Source organism: Capra hircus, chromosome 1 (genome assembly GCF_001704415.2).
Source record: "Capra hircus breed San Clemente chromosome 1, ASM170441v1, whole genome shotgun sequence".
Taxonomy (NCBI): Eukaryota; Metazoa; Chordata; class Mammalia; order Artiodactyla; family Bovidae; genus Capra; species Capra hircus.
In genome coordinates, this window is record NC_030808.1 from 94,848,680 (window position 1) to 94,868,089 (window position 19,410).

At 38.3% G+C, this 19,410-nt stretch overlaps 1 protein-coding gene across 5 annotated transcripts in view; it reads right to left on the minus strand.

Annotated features, from left to right (window-relative positions):
* FNDC3B (fibronectin type III domain containing 3B) overlaps positions 1–19,410 on the minus strand; it is a 356,699-nt gene that overhangs the window by 165,267 nt on the left and 172,022 nt on the right. For all 5 annotated transcript variants that reach the window (XM_018047697.1, XM_018047701.1, XM_018047711.1 and 2 more), the window contains exon 4: positions 3,893–3,969. In XM_018047697.1, coding sequence (XP_017903186.1) covers positions 3,893–3,969 — 77 coding nt within the window. The remainder of the gene's footprint in view (positions 1–3,892; positions 3,970–19,410) is intronic.

Here is a 19,410-nt window from a genome sequence, read left to right on the forward strand (position 1 = left end):
ATATTTAACCATTTGAGGAAATGCCAGGATATCTGCCGAAGCAGCTGTACTATTTTACATTATTACAGGCAGTGTGTGAGGGTTCCAAGTGTTCCACATTCTTACCAACACTTGTTATTACTTGCCTCTCAGACTAAAGACATCGCAGTGTCTGTGAAGTATATTGCACTGTGGTTTTGATCTGCATTTCCCTGATGGTTACTGGTGTTCACCATCTTTCAATGTACTACTTGGCCACCTGTACAGTGCTTTTGGAGAAACGTCTGTTCTGATCCTTTGTCTATATTTAAACTGGGGTTTTTATCTTTTTATTCCTGAGCTGTAAGATTTCCTGGTATACTGTAGGTACATGTCTCTTCTAAAATATATGATTTGCATATATTTTCTCCCAATTTATGAGCTCTCTCTTCATTTTATTGACGGTGACCCTGAAAGCATAAAAAGTCTTAATCTAGATGAAGTCAAATTTATCTCTTGTGCTTTTGGTGTCATATCTAAGAATCCATTGCCTACCCAAGGTTATAAAATTTTACTCCTAGAGCTATGTAGTTTTAGCTCTTACACTTATATCCATAATCCATTTTGAGTTAATTTTTGTATATGATGTGAGGTAGAGGTCCAAATTCATTTTTTTGCATTTGGATAACCAGTTGTGCCCATGCTGTTGTTAAGGACACTATTTCTTCCTCTACCAAATTATCTTTGCATTCCTGTCTCTTAAGTCCACATTCAGAGCTTTTCATTACTTGTAGGTAAACATCACTATGAGCTTGTCAATTTCCCAGCTATCAGGTGTTTTATTACTCTACTCTATCCTATATTTACTTTATTTCAGCTTGGCCAATCACTTACATTTCAAAGCACTTATCAAGTACCTACTACATACCAGGCAGAACTCTAGATTCTCAGATACAATCCCAATGAGGCACCAAGATTCTTGGGGATGGTTATAAAATGTATTGTGTTTCATGACAGAGATGCGGAGAAAGTACCAAAGATGCTGAAAAAATAAAACAAAACCACCATCTCTGTGTTGGAGGTTCTAAAAGGGTCACAACGAGGAGGGGCATTTGAATAGAAAAATGACTGAACTGTCAGACAAAGAAGGGCTCTTGAGTTCTTGAAGGAGAAAGAAATAGCGGGGACAAAAGTATGTAGTTGGGAAAAGGCCAGGGGACAGAAGTTTAAGGTGGTAGCCATACGGGACAACAGGTAAAGGCGATTCTCAAAAGGAGGGCAGTGTTGAATATGAAGAATTCATAAACCAAAGAGCTTTAATTTTACTTCTATGCAACGTACATCCAACTCTAGATCTGAACAAGGAAGCCACATGTGATTGAGGAAAAGGACTGTGGGGTTAAGAAGTAAAATTGTATTGGATAGTGACAGACTAGTATTGGGCATTCTTATGTATGTCTAGCCAGGAGGGGGATTTTTTTCTTTTTTTTAAGTGATGCTTTCTCCTCACAACTGAATAACAAAAAGACATTCTGCTTCTTGACAAGTCGAAGATGTTTTATACTTGGCGCCAACCCTCTTCATTTCTTTGAAGTCTGTATAGGGTCAGCCTTAAAGAAGAGACTGTATACCTTCTTTGTGCTTCAGGCTCTCAATTTTCTTCACTGTAATAATTTCTTTTACTTAGACACTTCACTGTCTGATATTATTAACATTATAATGCTTACCACTGAGGATCACTTAACTCTGGGCCCATCTTCTGTTCAGATAGCCCAATCTAAATGAAACTGAACACATGCCTTACATGCTGTTTCTTGTGTTTTTTCTTTTCTTTTTCTTTAATATTTCCATCAACTTTATTTAAAATTTTTATTTTATATTGAAGTATTCTTGCTCTTTTTCAATTCAGAATCCAAATTACTCCATTTTTACTATTCTTCCAATATGCCTGAGCACACACCGCCATAACTCTAAATTGAGAAAGTGTCTCACCACACTTCCATCATCAGTTTTATGAAAGTAAGTTTATAGCTCTGCTTTTCCTCTTTTTACTTACATTTTCTATCAAAGTTTTTCAGAATCAGAAATACACCATGGTCTAAAATTCTCTATTTTCCCTATGAAATCTAATAAGTGTTTGGCAGTTAGTAAAATCACAGCAACACCACTAGCAAGAGAAAGCACATTACAGCTTCCCTCCACTAGAATTTTTTACTGGTATTCCTTAAATGGGTCTTTAGCATAAAAGGAGGTGTTATTTCAACCATCACAATGGTGAGAACTGTACTCTGTTTCACAGGAATGAAACACTTCCTCAAAATAAATGAGTGGGAGACATAATAGAATTCTACATCCCTTGTTCTTTTCTGTTAATTGACTGGTGACGTGAATGTGACCGGTCGTCCTGGGTCCCGGTGCAAGGGCCGCTCTGCACCCTTTTCTCCTTTCAGTGGTCCTTATTTACAAAGACTTGTGTAAAACAAGCCATTTATTTGCAACAGAGCAAAGACAGGCCAATATTCTGCCTACTCAAAGAAAAAAACAAACAGATGTCAAATTGACTTGTATAAAAAAAGTAGGGATGGAAAAAATGAAATTATAGTAGCTAAACTATGTCTTAGAAAGTGAAGAAAAGGGTGAATTTTTACATCAGAGAAGGATAAATCTTCTTTGATTCCTGCCTGAACTTCAGCAATTTTCCTATGTAGCTGCCAATTTTTTCACCCTAGCAAAATCATTAAAACTGAAAATTACAGAATTTTGATCTACTTTAAAAGCAGACAGAGAGAGAAAGAAAAAAAAATCTGGAAGACTATAATCCAGAAAATGTTAATATAAAGATTATTGTCTCTTGTGGGTGGTAAACTTACAAATATTTTTTTATACACTTCTTTGTCTTTTCAGAGATTTTGCCAATGAATATAAGATGCCTTCATAATCAGAAAAAAAAAGAAAACAAAGATAAAAAGTGGAGAGACTTGGTTAGTTACGTATTCAGGGGAGGAAGTAGTGCAGAGAGGAGCTCGTATTGTCCTAGGAGAGAGGACAAAAACTCAACTGTACCCAGACGTCCGCGTTCCAGGCAGCCTGAAGACCTTAAACTTTATCCAGGTATAGAGGTATAACTTTATCTTTTTAAAAAAATCCTTCCAACATACCTCTGAAATTGCCACTTCTTTTTAAACTACTGTTCTTTTTTTTTTTTAACTTAAATAATCCAACTTCAGAGAAATTTAAGTACAAAAGCCAAGTTCTCACATTATATTTGTAATTCACCAAGACCAAGTTGTGCCACATTACAGAGAAATTAGGACACCAGAACAAAGCATGGACCCTGTTGAAGTCAACTATGTCTCCTTTAATGTTTTTGCTAATTCAATCTACACTTCCCCCACACCTAGCAAATCATGGTGAAAATGAAGTCACTCAGTTGTGTCCGACTCTGCGATCCCATGGACTGTAGCCTACCAGGCTCCTCTGTCCATGGGATTTTCCAAGCAGTAGTACTGGAGTTGATTGCCATTTCCTTCTCCAAGGGATCTTCCCAACCCAGGGATCGAACCCAGGTCTCCTGCACTGTAGACAGACGCTTTATCGTCTAAGCCACCAGGGAAGTCTCTAAGGCAGTAGACTTTATGAAGAAACCACTATCAGATGGTCGAGGGTGAAACCCACCTCGATGGAAAGAGGCCTCCTAACCCTACTGTGTTTGCCTCCAACTGACTTTCTGGCAAGCAGCAAGAATCAAGAAGGGCCTTGTGGTGCCCAAGTCCATACACAAAAGAATTAAAAGCCCAAACAAACAAAAACAAAAACATCCCACAACTCCAGCAGTATCCTAACTAAATTAATCCTGGGATGAGTTTTTGAAGCCATATATTTTTTTGAAGTGACAGGGCCAACAGTGAGTAGAGAAGTCTATTAAATGGTTTACCTGTGAAATATAACCTGGAGGCACATGGATGGGAGGAATGGATCCATTGGGTGACATCATGGGAACTTCAGCAGGTCCTAAAAGAGGGAGGAGTAAGATATTAACAGCTGAAGAAATATACATTATTCAAAACAATCTCCGGTATGTTTAAATATTATCAAAACTGAAGAGAATTATTTTGACTATTTTCTCTTCAATAGTTGGTATCTCGTGCCTTAGATCTGAAATGGATGAAAAGGAATTCTCCAGTTGCATAAGTCAAGGGGCTGGGAAGGAGGGAAACCGCTATGACTATCTTTATAAAGATTTAATGATTCCAAAAGCCTCAAATTCCATAAACTAAAGCTGTGCAGATAAGAGTATTCTAACAAAGTGGGGCAAAAAATTTCCTTTTTTGCCTTTAAAAGAATGTACTATGAATACATGCTTAAGCAAGTAAATTTTTAAATGAGTTTACCTCTTCTGCTTTAAAAAAACTTTGGGTTTAAAATTTTTATTTTGATTATTGTTTTCAATAAGCTACTGTAACACGCTATTAATTTGACATAGAAGAAACCTTTAAAATACTCCAAGCCCACTGAATTTGACATCTCTGATAAGGAAGGGAGTAAAAATAGACCATGTTTAAAACTAGGCACTACTACTACTAGCAATACTCATACAAAATTTTATTGGATTATTTCAGAGTAAAGCATTCAATTAACAAAAGATTAGTTTTCAAAATATTAAATTCTACAAATGTTAATGGCATGTCTAAGGCAAACAATCAAAGGCAAAGCGATCATCAATTACCTAAGACATAGTTTGAGTTAAATATTTAATTACAAGGAAACTAACTGTCATAACATCAAAATCAATTTCTGACACCCTTCCAAAGATTCTGTGGCTAAACAGTTTCCCTAGAAGAGTACGACCTCAGGTTACAGGCTTTCAGTTTGATAGGTGGCTCCCCTATTTAGCAACCCATATCCCAAACGTCAATCCAAAGCCATATTTCAAGTCTGAGATGTGACTTCCTGGCTCCAAGTGCCCTGTATTGTTTATTTGCCTTCTCCTAATGTGTGTTGTGCCGCTGGCAATGAAAATTGCCCTGCTGTAACAAAAACAAAGAAAAATACAACACCTTTCTTGGCAAAAGAAGACAGACCCTGCCACCCAGTGCTGTATTTACATTTAAGTACAATACACCTTTCACCTCACAGTTCAATCCACTGTTAGAACTACTGCTCAGGAAAAGTGTGGAGGAACAGCATGTCAGGGTGCCCATCGAAAGGTCTGCACATACAGGAAAAATACAAAGAAGAAGGGCAGAAAAGATTCCAATATTCATGTAACATTCCATATGAGTAGAGTCACTGAAACTTCATGTCCAATGTGCCAAAGCTCTGAACCATCTATCTGATAATCTAAATATGTACAAACTATCACAGCAGTCTCTTACACTGACACGCACTGGTAATCAGTTAAAGCAAAGGATGGCAATGGTATAAGAAAGGATAATTCCATGACCCCAAGGTGTTTTTAAGTATGAATCAAACTAATGCATTCACCTGTCACTGAAGACACTTTCCAAATTCATCTTTATCAGCTTTAGCATTTTTGCCATAGCCATTAAGGTATTTACTATATATTTTTATTTTAATTGATTCACTTAGAAAATCATAAATGTATTTTACCCTTAGCCTGAGTACTATCCTTGAAATCCAAGGGTCAATGAACTCAGCTCTATAAACAGGCATTACAAACACACCCGCTGTCTAGTTTCATTTACCAGCTCACTATTCACACTGGGTTTGTAACCTTGAACAATTCACTTAGCCTCTCTGAGCCTCACTTATCAAGTGTTAGTCGCTCAGTCGTGTCCAACTCTTTGTGACCCCATGGACTGTAGTCCACCGGCCTTCTCTGTCCATGGAATTCTCCAGGCAAGAATAGTGGAGTGCGTTGCCATTTCCTTCTGCAGGGGAACTTCCTGACCCAGGAATTGAACCCAGGTCTCCTGAATTATAGGCAGATTCTTTACCATCTGAGCCACCACAATTCCTACCCCACAGGACTGGATTTAAAGGTTAAACCCTAAAGGAGATCAGTCCTGGGTGTTCATCGGAAGGACTGATGTTGAAGCTGAAACTCCAATACTTTGGCCACCTGATGCGAAGAGCTGACTCATTTGAAAAGACCCTGATGCTGGGAAAGATTGAGGGCAGGAGGAGAAGGGGACGACAGAAGATGAGATGGGTGGATGGCATCACCAACTCAATGGACATGGGTTTGGGTGGACTCCAGGAGTCGGTGATGGACAGGGAGGCCTGGCATGCTGCGGTTCGTGGGGTCGCAAAGAGTTGGACATGACTAAGCAACTGAACTGACTGAATTCATGCAAAAGCACTTAGGGCAGTGCATGGCACAATAATCACTCATCAAAATGTTAGCAATCTTTACAATTTCTTCTTTTATTTATAGCTTTTTGTTTTCTCCTGTTCTTTCATTACAATTACATTTTAAGCACTATTTCTTTTTAGATGTGTGTCCCTGCAACACATAAAATCAACACGCATATACTCTGTACGACACTGACTTAACAGCAAAAACTTCCTCATCAGATAAATATCAAATAGTTGACAGTATGGAGTGTGAACAGAAATGCTACCACCTCAATAAAGTACTACTTTTTAATCACCAAACTGTATACCAGACAAACAGTCTCTTAACCCCAGGCAAGACCCCTAAAACTGTTAAAGTCATTTGTATAAAATGCTTTAAAGAATGTAGGACCAGTCAGTGATTTACAGCCAGAAAATGTTTTCTTCCTGGCCTTGATTTCAAAAGTAGCCAAATGACTTTACCATGCTTGTTCCCCCTTCCTCTTGTCACTGTCATCAAAACCCTTTTAAAAAGCATTGCGAAATATACAGTAATGGTTTCTGAAACTCAGCTCTGCCTTGGAACCTTAAGATTTCACTCCTTTCTGAAATAAACCATTGCACCCTCAGGCATTCAGGAGTTTCAAAACAAAAACCCTTTGCACAGTGGTGGTATGAGAAAAGTCACTGTCTTCCTAAATACTTATCTCCCAATCAGTGAGTTTAAGTGCTTCTGCTCAACTGTTTGTGTTTGAGAACCTCCTATACTATTATAATTCTTCCCTAATTAAAACACAAACTTCTCTTCCTAAACTTTTAGAATTACTAGATACCTTTCAATTTTTTAATTGGTGATCTCATGACACAAGATTTAAAGGATATAGCTATGAGAACACAATGGAAAATGGTTCTCTTCTTATTCAAACCACCAACACAGGATATGTGAGGCAGGGAGAAAAGCCACACAGTTTCCCAAACAAACTTCCTCTTTGACTGTATTGGGAAATCATTGATCTATTAAACTTGAGAAAAAAATTTTAATCACTTAAGATAGCTCGAACCCTCTTTATTTAAACATTCTTGGTACATAAAGGTAAGTCTACACAAATATACATACACATAGATGAAATAATTTGAATCTAAACATACACCTCCAAAATACTGATTTTTTTTTTTTTTTTTAGAAACTAATTAAGAAGCTCACCTAGAGACCACATGAACTCTTCCACAGACAGATAAAAGATGTCACGTGTACAATTTCTAGAACTGGAATTAGAATGTTAGCTAAAAGTCAAGTAATTCCATGAAAAACTGTCTTGGGAAATTTGATCTATTTCAGCTTTTAGGCTGTGACTTCAAGAGTCAAGACCTGCCCTACCCACCCCTACCTCAGCTTTTTTCACTGAACAAGATGTGACACGCAAATAAGAACTATGATCCATTTATAGTCATTAAAAATTTTAACTGCAATATTCATGTACATGGTCTAACATCTTAAAAGTCTGTTAGCATTTGTTAGTGAATTGATTTTTCACTTACTTATAACAAACTGTGAACAGGAAAGGTTGGAGAGTAGCTTAATTATTCAACCAGTATTAATTCATACAATGATCCTACAAACTTATTCTCATATCAAAGAGACTGAAGGGAAGTCCAACAATGTTGTATTTTTAGGGCCACACACAGCTCATGGAGCTATGCCCTCACCAAGGCTGTAAGTCCATTCTACTTCACTTCATGTTTCTTCCCTGCTACTGGTGATCCCACACAGCTCCCACATGGAGATACTCCTGGCTCTGATACTATTAATATACTCAGAATATTCACCTGTCCTGAGAGAAGAGTTAACTAGACTGACTCTTGACTGGAAGAGGATGTGCAAATGAGGTTCAGACACCTAGAAGTGGTGGAAAATGGGAATCCAGGGTATCAATTATCATTAAACCAGTCTCAGAAATAGACCAGTTATAAATAATTATATCACAATTTTGCCATTTTGAAAATGTATTGTATTTTTATGAGCTGAATATTCACCAGTAGGTAAACAACTGGTGAATAAACAGAATGTTATTACTGGATTTGTATATAAACTGGTACCTGTGTGCCCAAATGGCTAGTTTCAACAATAGCCATTAGTAGCACTAGATTACATTCTTAGCTTATTAGCTTAAATATTATCTCGTTCAAGAAGAATGAAAGAGGGGGAAAGGATACAAGAGGACTGAGGGCACAGCACAGAAAGACGAAGGGAAACTAACGAGAAAAACAAAACAGGGGCAAAACCGGGATGTGATGAAATTCAATACGCCCTATTAAAAACAAAAACAAAAGCCTCCAGATCTTTCCAAATAGCCAAAAGAGAATTTCCTGCTGGCTGAAGTAGTCATAAGGATAAGACCACAGCTAGTAGGTAACCAGATAATTATGGTGAAAGCAATTACCAAGACAAACAGCCTAAATAAAAGTACACTGTGCTGTTTGCTATGCATGGGTCTAAGACTAAATACAAAATGTGAGGTCTTCTGGTGAATCTTGTGATTGTCTAATAATGAATCTCCAGTTACTTATGCTGATTTGAGACATGCAGACAAGTTAACAGATTATGTAGGCACTTTGGGGACATTGTTGTTGTTGTTTAAGTTATTCAACACTAATTAATCCCATAAGAGGACTGAAAGGAATACAAAGATAAAACACAGGTCCTAACCTAAGCTTAAACTCTAGTGCAGTGGTTCTTAAACATTAGCACACATCAAAATCATCCAGAGTGTTTCTGAAAATCCAGATGACTAAATTCCACTTCCTGTAGTTTCAGAATCAGAAGATACGGGGTGGATCCTAAGAGTTAGAGTTTCTAACAAGTTCTCAAGTTGGTTAAAAGACAACGAGCATACACAGCCAACATCACACTCAATGGGTAAAGAACTAAAGCTTTCACCCTAACATCAGGAACAAGAGAAGGATGCCCACCTTCAACACCACTGTCCACACTGTAACCAGAAGCCCTAGCTGGCGGCTGGGAGAAAAAGAAAGAGCATCCAAACTGGAACGGAAGAACTAAAGCCATGTTCGCAGATGACACTGTCCTGTACATAGAAAGTCCCAAAGACTCCATAAACAAAACACTATTAGATTTTTAAAAAGAGTTCAATAACTTTACAAGGTGCAAGAGCAACAGACAAGTCAATTATGTTTCTATGCACCAGAAGTGAACAATCTGAAAAGGAAATTAAGAACATAATTCTACTTACAGCAATATCCAAAAGAATAAAATACCTAAGAATAAATTTAAACAAGGAGGTGAAAGCCTTCTGCACCTAAATTACAAAACACTGCTGAAAGAAAGTAAAGAAGACCTAAAGAAGTGGAACCCAAGAACACCTAAACAAAGACATGGAATGGAAGACAGTATTATTAAGATGGCAACACTGGTCAAAGTGATCTACTAAGTCAAAGTGATCTACAGTCAATCCCTTCTCCAGAGGATCTTCCCAGTCCAGGGAGTGAACGCAGGTCTCCAGCACTGCAGGCGGATTCTTTACCAGCTGTGAACCACAAGGGAAGCCCAAGAATACTAGAATGGGTAGCCTATCCCTTCTCCAGGGGATCTCCCCAACCCAGGAATCTAACCAGGGTCTCAAACATTGCAGGCAGATTCTTTACCAGCTGAGCTACCAGGGAAGCCAAGTCAATGTAATCTCTATCAAAATTCCAAGTCTTTTTGGCAGACATGGAAAAGCAAATCCTTAAATTCATATGAAACTGCAAGAGGCCTCAAACAGACTGAAAGAATCAACTTGGACTCCTACTTGATATATACAAAAGTTAGACCTAAACATAAAAGCTAAAACCATAAACCCTTAGAAGAAAACATGGCTCTATTTTCATAATGTTACATTTGGCAACGGATTCTTAGATGTGACACCAAAACTACAAGCAACACAAGAACAAACAAGAGGACTTCATAACAACTACAAACCTCATGCAAAGGACAGTAGTAACAAAGCGAAAAGACAACCTATAACACAGGCAAAACATACTTACAAACTCTGTATCTAATAAGGAACTAGTATCCCAAATATATAAATAATTCTCACAACTCAACAAAAAGACAACCCAGTTTTTAAAATGGGTAAAGGGCTTAAGCAGTCATTTTACCAAAGAAGACACTGAGCCAGCAAATATGAGAAGATGCTCACCACCTCATTAGTCATTAGGGAAACAAAACCACAATGAGGCACCACTTCAAACTCCTCTAACAGCTATTCTCAGAAAAATGGAAAATAAGTGTTGGTGTGGATGTGGAAAAAGTGGAACCCTTGTACAAACTGCTGGTAGTCATGTAAAATGGTACAGCTGCTGTGGAAATCAGTTTGGCTCTTCCTCAAAAAGCTAAACAGAAAAGTACTATATGGCCCATCAATATGAATTCTAGGTAAAATATACCCAGAAGGATGGAAAACTGGGACTCAAACAAATACACAAACACATGCTCACAGCAGTACTATTAACAACAGTCAAATGGTACAAAGAGCCAAAATGTCCATTTGGGGAAAAATGGGTAAATACAATCTGATATAATATACACATGGGAATAGTACTCAGTCATAAATGAAGTACTAAGTACTGATAGATGCTAGAAGGTTGAAAATATTAAACTAAGTAAAAGAAGCCAGACACAAAAGGTCACATACTATGTGATTCCATGTACATAAAATATCCAGAATAAATAAATCAGAGACAAAATTCAGATCTGTAACTTCTGATGGCTGAGCAGTGGGAATGATTTGGGACGTTAACTGCTTAAAAGATGGAAGCATTTCCTTTCGGGGTGATGAAAATGTTTTAGAACTAGAAAGAAGTGAATGCCCAACACCGCAAATGCACTAAATGCAAATGAATTAAAATAGTTAATATTATCTAATAGTTCATGTTAATATTATATGAATTTCACCTTATAATTATTTACATTTTCTAAAATAATGTTACATGATGAGTACATAACCAAAAAACTATAAGATAGTAAAACTGTGGTTACTAATAAACTACCAAAAAGCAACTGAACACAAATCTCCTAGAGCACATTTCATGACTTGTACATTAATTTTGGGGAGGATGCTATTTCTAGACACTGTGCTATGCAAAATACCAGTAAGCTGCATTTTCAGTCCTCAAGGGACTGACGGTCTAATTACGGGGTACAGGTATATAAACAAACGCACACAAGGATGCATTTCAGGCACTGTCTAAATTCAGCAAGATTTTAAATGATTATCATCCTATTAACATGTTAGTGATTACAGAAATGAGCTGTTAGAAGACCCTCAGGATTTGGGAGAGGTCTCACTGTTTTACAAGTAAAGAAACTGAGGCCCAGATGCAAGCTGAGCATCAGGCAGGTGATGGAACAATAGGGTCTGGAAGTCAGTTTTTATACAGTTTTTAGCTCAGTGTGGTTTCCTTCAGGAGTAAGTTTTGCCGTTTCTTAAAATGTTGCTGCAAAGGCATTTTTTTTTTCTCTCTCTCAAGGTGAAATTTTCATATACAGTCAGGTACAGACTGCACATCTCTCTGGTTCAGATGTACTGGTCTCTCCAATCTGTAACTACTTCTCCCCAAATCATCCTGCCAGAGAGGGAACAGACTGCAAAGAGCAGAATCTGAGCAGTGCAGGAAGAAAACCCTTGGAGCTAGGGAGGCTTGGGTTTGACTGTGAGCTCTACAAATTTCTAGCATGACCCTGGGCAAGTTACTTAAAATCTCTCTGACAGATCAGCAGTTTTCTGAGTTAAAAAAAAAAAAAAAATTTTTTAAATAAAATAAAGCAACAAGAACTAATCTCAAGGGTTGTTCCAAGGACTGGGAGTTGTAAGGATGCATACAGAGCCCAGTATAGTACCTGATCAAATAATGGTATTTTAAAAACAACTTTAACATTGTGCCATGGAGAGAAATACAATATGAACAAAGAGGTTAATAGAGAATTTATCAGAAACACAAACCTAGACAGCCTACAAAAGAAACAGAGACATCACTTTGCCAACAAAGGTTGTTTGCATAGTCGAAGCTATGGCTCTTCCAGTAGTCAGGTATGGATGTGAGAGCTGGACCATGACAAAGGCTGAGCACCTAAGAATTGATGCTTTCAAGTTGTGGTGCTGGAGAAGATTCTTCAGAGTCCCTTGGACAGCAAGGGGATCAAACTAGTGAATCCTAAAGGAAATCAGTCCTGAATATTCATTGGAAGGACTGATGCTGAAGCTCCAATATTTTGGCCACTTGATGTGAAGAGCCAACTCACTGGAAAGGATTCTAATGCTGGGAAAGATTGAAGGCAAAAGGAGAAGTGGGTGACAGGATGAGATGGTTGGATGGCATCACTGACTCAACGGACATGAGTTTGAGCAAACTCAAGGAGATAGCGAAGGACAGGGGAGCCTGGCAAACTGCAGTCCTTGGACTTGCAAAAAGCTGGGTACAACTTAGAGACTGAACAATAACAGAAAGACAAATGAAGAGTTACATGAGCTCTCAAATGAGCGAGTCACTTGTTTTGCCCTTCACATTTTCTCCTCTAAAAATGTTTTTCCATCTTATTGATTTAAAAAAATATTCTCCTTTTAAAAAATAATACATTCAAGATACATGAAATATAATGATTAAAAAACAAGGAACAAATTTCTTTAAAAGGGAAAGATCGCTGCTTTGCCATAGTAATCTACTTTCCCATCCCTAATTACTAGCCCTTCCTCTCCCAAAACTACCTGTTATCTTTCCGTAATTTCTAGGAAACCTTAGAAAATTGCAGGTGTCTAACTTTCTAAATGTCTGGACAACTCTATAAATAAGAAGATCAGCCTTTGTTTTCTGAAAGTCAATCCTCTACTTCTCTCTGACACTGGCTTTATTACAAGAATTTCTAGTCTGGCTCAGCATTGTCCTTAAAAGTAGCAAGTGACCATAACAACAAATTGCCCAGTGACTAAAATATTCCTGCTGAAGTCTTCCTGAAGTAAACCACTCACAAAACTGAGCTGCTGATAGAATTCATAAATAATGGGATACCACCATCTTAACAATTATCCATTCAAAACATAAGAAGGTGCAACATTAGTTAAGTATGTTTCCCATTGTGAATTCAACTTTTTCTTTCCCAATATTCCTCTTTGAACTTGTTCTGTTACTTAGCTGTTATAAGGGCATCAGGAGTAGAGAGTTTAATCTCACACCAGATTAAATTTCATCAATCCCAATGTTCCTTAGTTTCAATAAAATCAAGTTAGCTACTTTATCAAGTTTTTTTAAGGTTTAAATGTTAACAAAATCTATATACTTATTGAGTGGTTATAGAGTGATTTTTTTGTATTAGTTTATATTTTATTACATTCAATTCAATAAACATTTATTGTATGAGATTCTGTAAGAGATTAACCACCACACAGGAGACTTTATAACAGAAATGTTACTAACTACTACATAAACAAGCAGCAATTGTTTTATTAGAGGCCAAGAGCACTGGAGCTAGACAATAATCATCCATGGTGGGTAGAAGGAGCATATTTAAAACTCCCAGTGACTGGCATGAATGGTAAAGGAAGTTAGTGAATCCATTCACAACAGGCACGATGGCTAACACAGTTTTAAAAAGAACTTGATTTAAATTCAGGGCTACACTGGATGGGAGGGAAGTTTGTGGGACAATGGATACATGTGTATGTGTGGCTGGGGGCTTTCCCGGTGGCTCAGCGGTGAAGAATCAGCCTGCAATGCAGGAGACCTGGGTTAGATCCCTGGGTGGGGAAGATCCCCCTGGAGGAGGAGGAAATGGCAACCCACTCCAGTATTCTAGCCTGGGAAATCCCACAGACAGCAGGCTACAGTCCATGGAGTCGGAAAGTCACAACTTAGCAACTAAACAACAACAAATGTGTCCACCTGAAACTATCACAACACTGTTACTTGGCTATACCCCAGTACAAAATAAGTTTTAAAAATAAATACAGTCAGGGCTACAGAAATACAAGCTCTAAGACTGTTAAAGATATTAGATATCATGAGAGAAGCCGGTAATATAGCCTTCAACTCCTGATTTTAGAAATCCTGGTTGCTGCTTTGTTCTGTTCAACAAACCTTTGCTGAACCCGATCTAGTTGCCAGACCCTGAGCAGGATGCCAAGGACACAATGACATTGAAGAGAACAAGGATTTCTGTTCGTAATTATGGAGAGAATGGCATGCAGAATGAGTAATACACAGGTGCAAAGAAGTGTGGCCGGGGGGTGAGGGTGGGGGGCGGGGGCGGGGCGGGAATGCAGCTCTCTGTCCTGCTTCTGGCCTGAGATGTCTCTGACAGATAACTGTGTAACTCGGCATGGAGTCAGGCACATGGCCCAGACATCTCAAACTGCATGAGGATTTGGTAAGAATCTAGTCCAGCAATAGAACTGATTAAAGAATTAGTCAGGAGGTCTATGAAAAATGGTTCCAATGGTTCATCTTTGGACAAACCAAGACACAGGACACTGAGTTCATAGATCCAGCCCGATGCTGAAACTGGACCTTCCGAGGTCTTGGGGCCCTGCTTTTCATGTTAAACTTTCTCATCCTATTCAAACTTGGAATATAACTTACCCAGTCCACAGATGAAAACATTCAGTATCATCCTCCCAGTTAAACTTATCTAAATGAACACTAAGATTCAGTCCGTCTTTGATTTTTAATGTCAGGTTTTAATGGAAGATGATCCATGGATTTCCTTATTTATACTTAAACCAGGACCTTAGAAACTTCAAAGCTCTGAGGAATGATACAAACACAACTCATTAATACCAAGAATGGGCTTCTGATATTTTACAAAGAAAAGTCTCTGCAAAAGTTCACAGCAAAATTAAAGTCATAAAAAAGGCATTCACTGCAAAGCCTTTTGAAGCAAATCTTTCCTTGCATGTTTTCTCTATGTCCATCAACGGCATCAGAACGCCCATCACATTTTCTTATTGAAGGAAATGAGGACCCTTTTGCCCAAGTACTGGTGTTCCAGCTAATAACTAATTCAAGAGGAAATTGCCAAAACAACTGAGTTGGAACGGGTGAGTGTAAGTTCAGTGGAACCCTCCAAGACAGTCTTGGTGAAGGTAAAAATTTATTAGGGCAGAGCACTTAAAATTTCATTTTAAATGTACTGAAATAAAATGCAAACTGATGTTTTTAAGAAGTCTATTAATTTTGTAGAGAAAAAAATTGGAAGAAAGATTATTCATTAGAAGGGCAATGGCAGACACGGCAACTATGCAATGTGCCAGCAGGAATGGGGCAGACCTTATTCACTGGGACCCTGAGTATTTTAAACGGGTCTCCTTCATTCTTGCACAAGCCTTCTCTGCTCTCAGAAAGGGTTCTGACTCTTCGCGAGCCCCTGGACTGTAGCCCACCAGGCTCCTTTGTCCATGGGATTTTCTAGGCAAGAACAGCGGAGTGAGTTGCCATTTCCTCCACCAGGGGATCTTCTTGACCCAGGGATGAGTAAAACACGGTCCACTCTTCCTCCCCAGGTCTCAGTTCCCACCCCATTTGGCTGACCAACAAGCCTGTTTCTCCAGGGAAGGACAGAACAACAAATAAAAGGCAGGACAGCAAATAGTTCATAACTCGGAAGAACTCAGGGGCAAATTTGCACTTCCTTACAACTCCAAGGTCATGCTGTAGAGGGGCTAGTTTGAAAATAGCACTGAGTCATTAACCCGACAACAGTATGTGACTGCATTCCTCTCAAGAGCTGTTTTACATTATCCATCTGTTAGAAATCAAAGAACATTTAAACATCTCCCACCTGAGAGCTGAATTACAAATAATAATAATGTATAGCTTTACCAACATATTATTACACAATATATTTGGGGTGGGGTGGGGGGATTTCAAGTATCCATTGCTCTGATGAGGTTTTAAGTCAACCACAGAGGATCCCTTTTAATTGCCCTGAAGGCAGGCTCTTCTGCTCTCCACCCCTACCCATCCCCCACCAAAAGCATGCTTCCCATAAGAGAAAGCCTTTAACAACATTCTAAAGGCATTTTATTGACAGCATCCCCACATGGCTTACTATCTTGGTTCTTTGAACTCATGTACCTCAAAAAAAGAGAGAAACGTTTGGGATCCATGGCAGAGAACTGCTAAAGAAAACTAATAGCTATTATGGAAATAGAAAAAAAAAAAAAAAACACTAATCCATAGAACACAAATTACAGTTTATCTACCTGATGCCATTTTTCCTCCAGTCTATAAGGTTATTGTATTTGCTCATTCACAATCACACATCCGGTTGGAAGTTGCTTCTCAACAGAAGACCAGCAATCATCTGAAATTAACTTAATTTTACAAAAGTGTTGTGATTGCTAATGAAAACCCTCTCAATTGTCCAGTGGCTGGGACCTCATAATGGGCTTTGAGATGACTAGTTCAGTTTATAGTTCTAATGTCTACCTTACCTAAACCATGCAGAGGAAGCCAACAAAGTAAGTGAGAGTTGCTATAGACCAGATATGTTTACACAGCTTGTTGCATTTACTCTTTTGTTTGTATGTGAAAAACAAAGGGCAGGCTGAGACTGACAGTAAATAACAACTACAAATAGATTAGACTCTCCTATTTGAAGCCTGATCAAAGGCAGTCAGTAAACACCTCCAAGATCACTCTGGCTGGTTATTTTCTCAGCTATAAAAATGAGCTGACACAGTTATTGTTTGAGGGGCAGCCAACTGCTTTATGGCATAGATGCCTTCTTGTCCTGGCACACTGGTTCAACACAAACAAAAAATTTTCCTAAGTAAGCCACAATTCCAAGTACCAACTCTTCATTTACAAAGGGGCCTGAGACAAATGAAAACAGAGAGTCTAAGCTTGGGGAATAGATTACCAGAAAGATCTCCTAACTGATTAACCGCTGTTCTTTCTGAGCTTTTTAAAAAAAAAAAAAAAAAGCAAGCTTTTCAAGAGAAGGATAAATTTTAAACTTCTCTCATCCACACAACTATCAGCCAATCAGGAATAGCCAAGACTAGGTCTACAGGGATAGATAAGAAGAGGAAAATGCACAATTATCAATATGTTCAATGAAAAACAAAGCACAGTAATTTCACTTATACTGCCAACAACGGTTAAACAACATAACCACAAATATACACAATATTCAAACATGAGCAACTCATAAATCCCTTCAAGGCGAAATGTTCACATTACACCCCTTCCAGTCCAGACATCCCTACTCAGATTAAACTGTGAGAATCAGAAGATGTGAAACTCTTCATCCCCATCACTGCCTTTGAGAAACCGTTGTTTTGTGACTTCTCTTCCCCATCATATCACCTATAAAATAACTCCCATATGCACAAGTCTCTGAAGACCTTCTACTGAGACACATCTTAAGCCTCATACTTACTAAGTGATCACCTTCACTTTTAGAAGAGTAAAACAACGTTATATATCTGATTAAAAATTTCTTGGTCACAGATATGAGGTCAGGTTTGTTAGGTAATGTATTGCTAGAACAGAGTGAAGATTGGATAACAAGGAGAAACAAGGTTTGGGGGCAGCAAGTTGACATTCTCCAGAAAGAAACAAGGAACTGGACAGATAGCGAATATAGAAGAAGGAAGAAGGAAAAACAAAAACACAAAAGAAGGAAATAATCTGATGGACTGAGGAGAAAATCAGACCATGTGGAAAAACCACACTCAGAAAATACATGGTCCCAATTCATCTCTACTGAATTGTTTTCCAGTTCAATGTGATGCATTAGAAGGTCTGTGATCAGGGCACACATATGATACTCAAAATAGCAACTCAGAAACACATGACAGTAATATAGACGCTGGTCAATGGTTCATTTCAGCTTTCAAATGGTATTTTTAAAAACTCTGATCTTCAACACACTCCATCAAAACCAACTGAAGCTCCATGAGGTATGGGATCCAATCCATAAGGCCTTGGGTAAGTCACTTAACTGTGCATGTTAATGCCTCAAATGTAACCCAAAAGAAACCTAATGATTTTCATGCTTCCTTCTAGAGCAGTAGCATTGATGTCATTAGGTCTATCCTTGCAGACTGCAGAAGAGAACTGTTAGAGGACAATCCCTAAAATCCTTCCAGTATAGTCAAAGCTGTGGTTTTTCTAGTAGTCGTGCATGGTTGTGAGAGCTGGACCATAAAGAAGGCTGAGCACAGAAGAACTGATGCTTTTGAACTGTAGTACTTAAGAATCCTGACAGTCCCTTGGACTGCAAGGAGATCAAATCAGTCTATCCTAAAGGAAATCAATCCTGAATATTCATTGGAGGGACTGATGCTGAGGCTGAAGCTCCAATAATTTGGCCACTTTATGGGAAGGGCTAACTCATTTGAAAAGACGCTGATGCTGGGAAAGATTGAAGGGAGAAAGGGAAGGGGACAACAGAAGATGAGATGGTTGGATGGCATCACCAACTCAATGGACGTGAGTTTGAGCAAACTCTGGGAGATGGTGAAGGACAGGGAAGACTGGCTTGCTGCAGTCCATAGAGTCACAAAGAGTTGGACACGACTGAATGACTGAACAAAGAAATGAGCCCCAAATGTGAATTACATTAGAATCTCTGGTGCCTTTTGAAAATGTTGATTTCCAGACCTCTAGAATCTGCTTCCTTTCACAGGCTGACCAGCTCGACCTTCCTCATCCCTCACCTATATACCCCATTGGCTTTAATGCAGATGTCCTATGAATCAGTCAGATGAATAATAATCTAGAAAGAATGAAATAAAATTAATAAAAGAGTAAGAGAAAAGAGTAAGCACATCCAAGATCCTTGAAGCACATCTCATTTGTACTTAAGTCAAATTAGCTGAGTCTTAATTTCAGCACAATGTTTAAAAAAGTGAAGAGGGGAAAAAAGACAGCCAAGTTCCATAAATTTTATCCAATTAATGGGTATTTAATTAAATATATATCAAAGATGACTATAATTTGGCTAAAAATACTCCTCCAGTTTAGTCATAACAAAGTAACTATTATACTCCTATGGCAACAACAAAATCACAGAATTTCATGTAACACAAAATAATAAACACTCTATTAAGAAGCAGTCTAGGGCTTCCCTGGTGGTCCAGTGGCTGAGAGTCTGCC